The sequence below is a fragment of the Paroedura picta genome, chromosome 5 (assembly GCF_049243985.1).
Source record: "Paroedura picta isolate Pp20150507F chromosome 5, Ppicta_v3.0, whole genome shotgun sequence".
Classification (NCBI taxonomy): Eukaryota; Metazoa; Chordata; class Lepidosauria; order Squamata; family Gekkonidae; genus Paroedura; species Paroedura picta.
This window is the reverse complement of record NC_135373.1, coordinates 39,367,118-39,371,610: the sequence shown is the minus strand read 5'-3', so window position 1 is coordinate 39,371,610 and position 4,493 is coordinate 39,367,118. Positions and strand designations below refer to the sequence as shown.

Below are 4,493 nucleotides of genomic sequence, written 5' to 3'. Positions count from 1 at the left end.
CATGGGCCAAACGGCGTCTAGGAAGGCACACTAAGCAAGAGACTTTGATACTGGCGAAACTGACGTCCCCCAAAACACGTAAAGGCCCATCTGCCACGCGGGGGAACACCTGCATTCCGCGGGATCGGGGAAGCTCGGCCGCGGGGAGGCGACACGCACTCTGCGTATGCTCAGGGACACTGTTCCCCGTTATCGCCTGGGGTTCGAGGGCCACACAGCGCCCTGCGTCCCCCATCTCCGACGAGGCGTCTCCCGGTTGCGCCCCCGAACCTCTCCTGTGGCCCGCTTCGCCAAGAATTCCGGGCGGGGAGACCCCACCCCCGGCTGTGCCGCCCAGGGGGCGGTCCTGGCCGCGCCTGGCTCCGCCCCGCCCGCTTTGCGCCCCTTATTAGCGAGCGCTTTGGCGCAGCCCGGGCAGTGCAGCCGTCGCAGCGTGGCCGAGGAGGGGGTTTCGTACACTGCGGCCGTCGCGCGGCGATCGAAGGGCGCCGGACCCGCTCCTCGCTCCTCTCGGGGGCCTCCGCTCCACCCCCCCGGCCCCGCTGGGATTTGCCTTTCGCGCCGCGAAGAGGGGCGGTTCCCTCCCTCCGACGGCCAGCCAAGCCCGGCTCGGACGCCCCGGCGCGCAAGCCAGCCCAGCCCTGCCTCGTCCGCATCATGGGCAGCCACAGCTCGAAGGCGGCCAAGGGGGACGTGATGGGCCAGCAGCATCCCGCCGAAGCGGCCGCCGGCGCCGCCAACTCGCCCTCCAAAGCCAACGGCCAGGTGGGGCTTTCTCCTCCGGGGTGCGGCTGGGCGCCGCTCGGCGGAGCCATTGTCTCGCTCGGTTCGATGGGGATGGGAGTCGAGGGTGGGGTGGGATGGGGAGGGGGCCGCCGCCATTCATTCATTCCCCCCCCTCGCGGGAGGGCTGCGGGGTCTGGGGGTTGCGGGGGGATTGGAAGCCATCGGGCTTGCTTCGACGCCCGTCGTCTGCGCGGCGGCGCTCTCAAGGGCTTGGCCCCTTTCCCCCGCTGCCATTGTGCGCTCGACGGACTGGCGTGCCTCCCTCTGGCGCCCCCCGGCTGCTCCCACCTCGCTCCCACGGAGGGGGGCGCGCAGGCTGGCCGCGAGGTCCGCCTTTGTTCGGCGCAATTCGGGGCCGAGAGGAGAAGCCCCCCCCCCCCCCCCGACAGGAAAGGAAGGCTCCGGGAGGGAGCGGCGTGGCATTCCTCGACGGAGGGATCAAGAGGGTCTCGGCGGCGCCTGGGTCGACGGGGAGGGGGCGCGTATGTGTGCGCGGAAAGGGGGGGGCGCCGCCTAATGGTGCTTCGCACGTGCTGGGAGGGGGGAGAAAGAGAAGGAGAGGGCGCTGGTTTCCCCCTCCTCTCTTTTGTCCCCTCCATTTGGCTCCCGAATCCGCAGCGCGTCTTGCGCCGCCCGCAACCCCCCCCCCCCCCCCGAGAGTCTCCTTGCGAGGAAGCGGGCGGCCAGCGGCTTGTTCGTAAGGGGCCGCCTCGGGGTCTCCGGCGCGGAAAGCGACCGGGAAGGCCCGCAGCGAGAACCGCGGCTCCGGAGCCTTCCCGTCGTCGCCTCGCGGGCTGAGCCCGCCGCCCATTGTCGCCCGAGCCTCTCCCCGCCCTTCCGAAGGCGCGCGACGAAGCGCGGGCGCCACCTGCTGGGGGTGCACGACGGGTGGGCTCCGGCTCGCTTTTTTCCCGCCTTTGACGGACGGCGCGGAGAACGGCTTGCGCCTGGTGTGTGTGTCGGGTTGGGAGGGGGGGATGCGAAGCGGGAAAGGCCTGTAAAATGGAGTTGCGGGCTAGTGCCGGCGGGCGCAAGCTCCCCATTGCCAGGCTTCTCTGTGAGCTTGGTCTGAGAATAAGCCAGCAGACAGACGCCTCCTTGAGCCCAAACAAGGCTTCTTTCCAACTGTTGCTACCTCGGTAGTTCATTTTGTGGCGTGAGCCAAGATAACGTCTTGTTGGAAGGGTAGCAAAGGGCTTGGCACTGCCGGGGATCCTGATTCCCCCCTCCCCCCCCATGTTTGCCAGCCGCAGCGAGGGGTCCTTGCCAGGAGTGGGTGTGCGGCTTCTGCTGAGGGCCGCTTTGCGTGGTGTGGCATTTGTGCTTGGGACGCGTGTGGTTCTCTGTGCAAAAGGTGGGGACGGCCCCTCCCTGTGTACATTGGTAAAGTTAGCTGCTTGTACCTTGTGTCCACCATACCGTAACCTGGGAACTAATGGACTTCTGCTCCTCTCCCCTCAGGAGAACGGCCACGTGAAAGTGAATGGGGACGTTTCGCCCAAAGCTGATGGAGAGGCAGCTCCCCTCAACGGCAACGGGTCCGCGGAACCAGTTAAGGAGGAGCCCAAGGTGGAGTCAGGCAGCGGGGATGCCATTGAGCCGGCCCCCGTGGCCGAAGGGGCGGATGTCAAGCCGGAGGCAGCGGCTGCCACCTCAGGGGTCACCAAAGAGACCCCCAAGAAGAAGAAGAAGTTCTCTTTTAAGAAGCCCTTCAAGCTGAGTGGCATTTCTTTCCGGAAGGCCAAGAAGGAGACCGGCGACGCCTCTGCCGTGTCCTCTCCTGGTGAGGAGCAAGGGAAGGCGGAGGCCAAAGGGGAGGAGAACGCTGCCTGTGCTGTTGCGGAGACGGGAGCAACCGGCGCAACCAAAGAAGAAGCTCCCGAGGAGAAGGCTGCGGCTCCAGCTGAAGCGGCCCCTGTGGTGGAGGCTCAGCCGGAAGCGGAGGCCCCAAGGGAGGAGGGCAGTACTGGGCAAGGGCCCGAGGAAGAGAAACAACAGCCTGGGGAGGATCAGGAGGACAGGAAGTCAGAGGAGGCCTTGAAACCAGGGGAGGCCGAGCCTAGTCCTGCGCCTGGGCTTCCTGAGGCCAAGGAAGAATAGAGCCACCTCGTTGTGCACCTAACTTAAAAAAAAAAAGACTTTCGTGCCATCCTTCCCATTCCAGTAACCCCATGGAATTGCTGCCTTGTTCACAAAAAACACCACACCCACAACGCATCTCTTTTCCTACATTCAGCATAGAACTGACAAGCTTTTTCACCCCCCCCCCCATATTCCCTTTTTTGTTTGTTTGTTTTCCCCATTCCTCAGACACTGTAAAACAAAACAAAAAGAAAGAAAAAAATGCCACTGGGATACTTTTGGTACTCTGCACAGTCACCGTTGCCACTCGGAGTGAGCTTCCTTAAATCTTAAAAGACTGTACGGAGGAAGACTTCCTGGACGTAACTGGAACTTACTCAGTTTAATGAGAATCCAGATGTTAACACCGAGGTCTGGTCTCTTGGATCTTCTGTTTCTACTAATTCTCAGAGCAGCTTTTTTTTTCCTTCAAAAAGTCCAATAAGCCAGCAACTGACCGTACTTCTTCAAAAACAAATGGATATTTCTCTTAATCTCTCGGTTTACATTCCTGGTTCTCAATTCCTTTAAAAGTATTTTGTGCTTTTTATAGAAACCAACAGTTTAAAAGCTAATCTGGTTAGTTTTTTATAATGTCTTGCTATTGGCTTAAAACCATAAAAACGTGTAAGTCCACTGTGTTTAATTTCTCTTCAGAGGGAGAACTTCTTTGGGGTTTGGGAGGGGGGACATGGAGGGGGAATGGAAGGAGAGGCGGGGTGGGAGAATGCCAGCTATACTATGTGTTCAGGTTTTTTTGTTTTTGTTTTTTTTGTTTCCTCGTCTTTGTAAATAATTTTTTAATGACCCAAACTTCTGATCTGCATTTTTCTAACTCCTAAATAAAAGTTGCATGGGTCTTATTGTAACATTTGAAAGGAATAAATGGTGACCCCCCCTGCCCCCCATCGGTTAGACTTGAGTCTTTTCCTCTTTTGCAGATGAGTTCCTTTCCCCACGGGTCGGTGGGCAGCATGCATTCTCTCAAAAATTTGGGCTTAGCCCATGTTTTCTGGCAAGGAACGACATTCCCCCAATCCCTAATTAGGTCTGGCAGATTAGAGTAGGCTTCCTCAACAGGTTTTGTGAAACACTGGAGGTTCTTAAGGGTCCTGGAATGGTTTATTAGGTGGGAGTTTAATGTTAATTTTAATAATTTTTAAAAAATCTATCATATGACCTCATATGGTCATGCTGACCTGCCCACCCTCACCCCTCCCAATGGCCAGTGATGGAGATGGGAAGGGGCAGAGCCCTGGTCATGAAAAAAAGTCCTTGCTGGCTGAGGTTCATCACACCTGGTGGCAATTGGAGCCCAGAGAGGTAAGTACTCATTTTAACTAAACTGTGTGTGGGGGGGGAGGGTGGCAGGGGGCAATGGAGCAGGGGATGCCTGCTTTAGCCCAATTCCCAGTCCAGCAAAGGCTGCTGGTCAGTTTCTGGCATGGGGGGGGGGGCAGGTGACAAAGGGGGCATGATGTCACATCTGGTGGGAGTACCTGGGTGATGTGACTTGAAGGGGTGTGGCAGGAAAGTGCAGCATACTGACATCACAGGGTTTCTCAGTGGTGAGGTCAAAAAAGGCT

At 58.9% G+C, this 4,493-nt stretch overlaps 1 protein-coding gene across 1 annotated transcript; it reads left to right on the top strand.

Annotated features, from left to right (window-relative positions):
- Positions 1-406: 406 nt before the first annotated feature.
- Positions 407-3,815, top strand: MARCKSL1 (MARCKS like 1). Its single transcript, XM_077337436.1, has 2 exons — positions 407-765; positions 2,248-3,815. Exons 1-2 carry the CDS (start codon positions 658-660, stop codon positions 2,884-2,886), a joined length of 747 nt encoding a protein of 248 aa, XP_077193551.1. The 5' UTR covers positions 407-657; the 3' UTR covers positions 2,887-3,815.
- Positions 3,816-4,493: the final 678 nt, after the last annotated feature.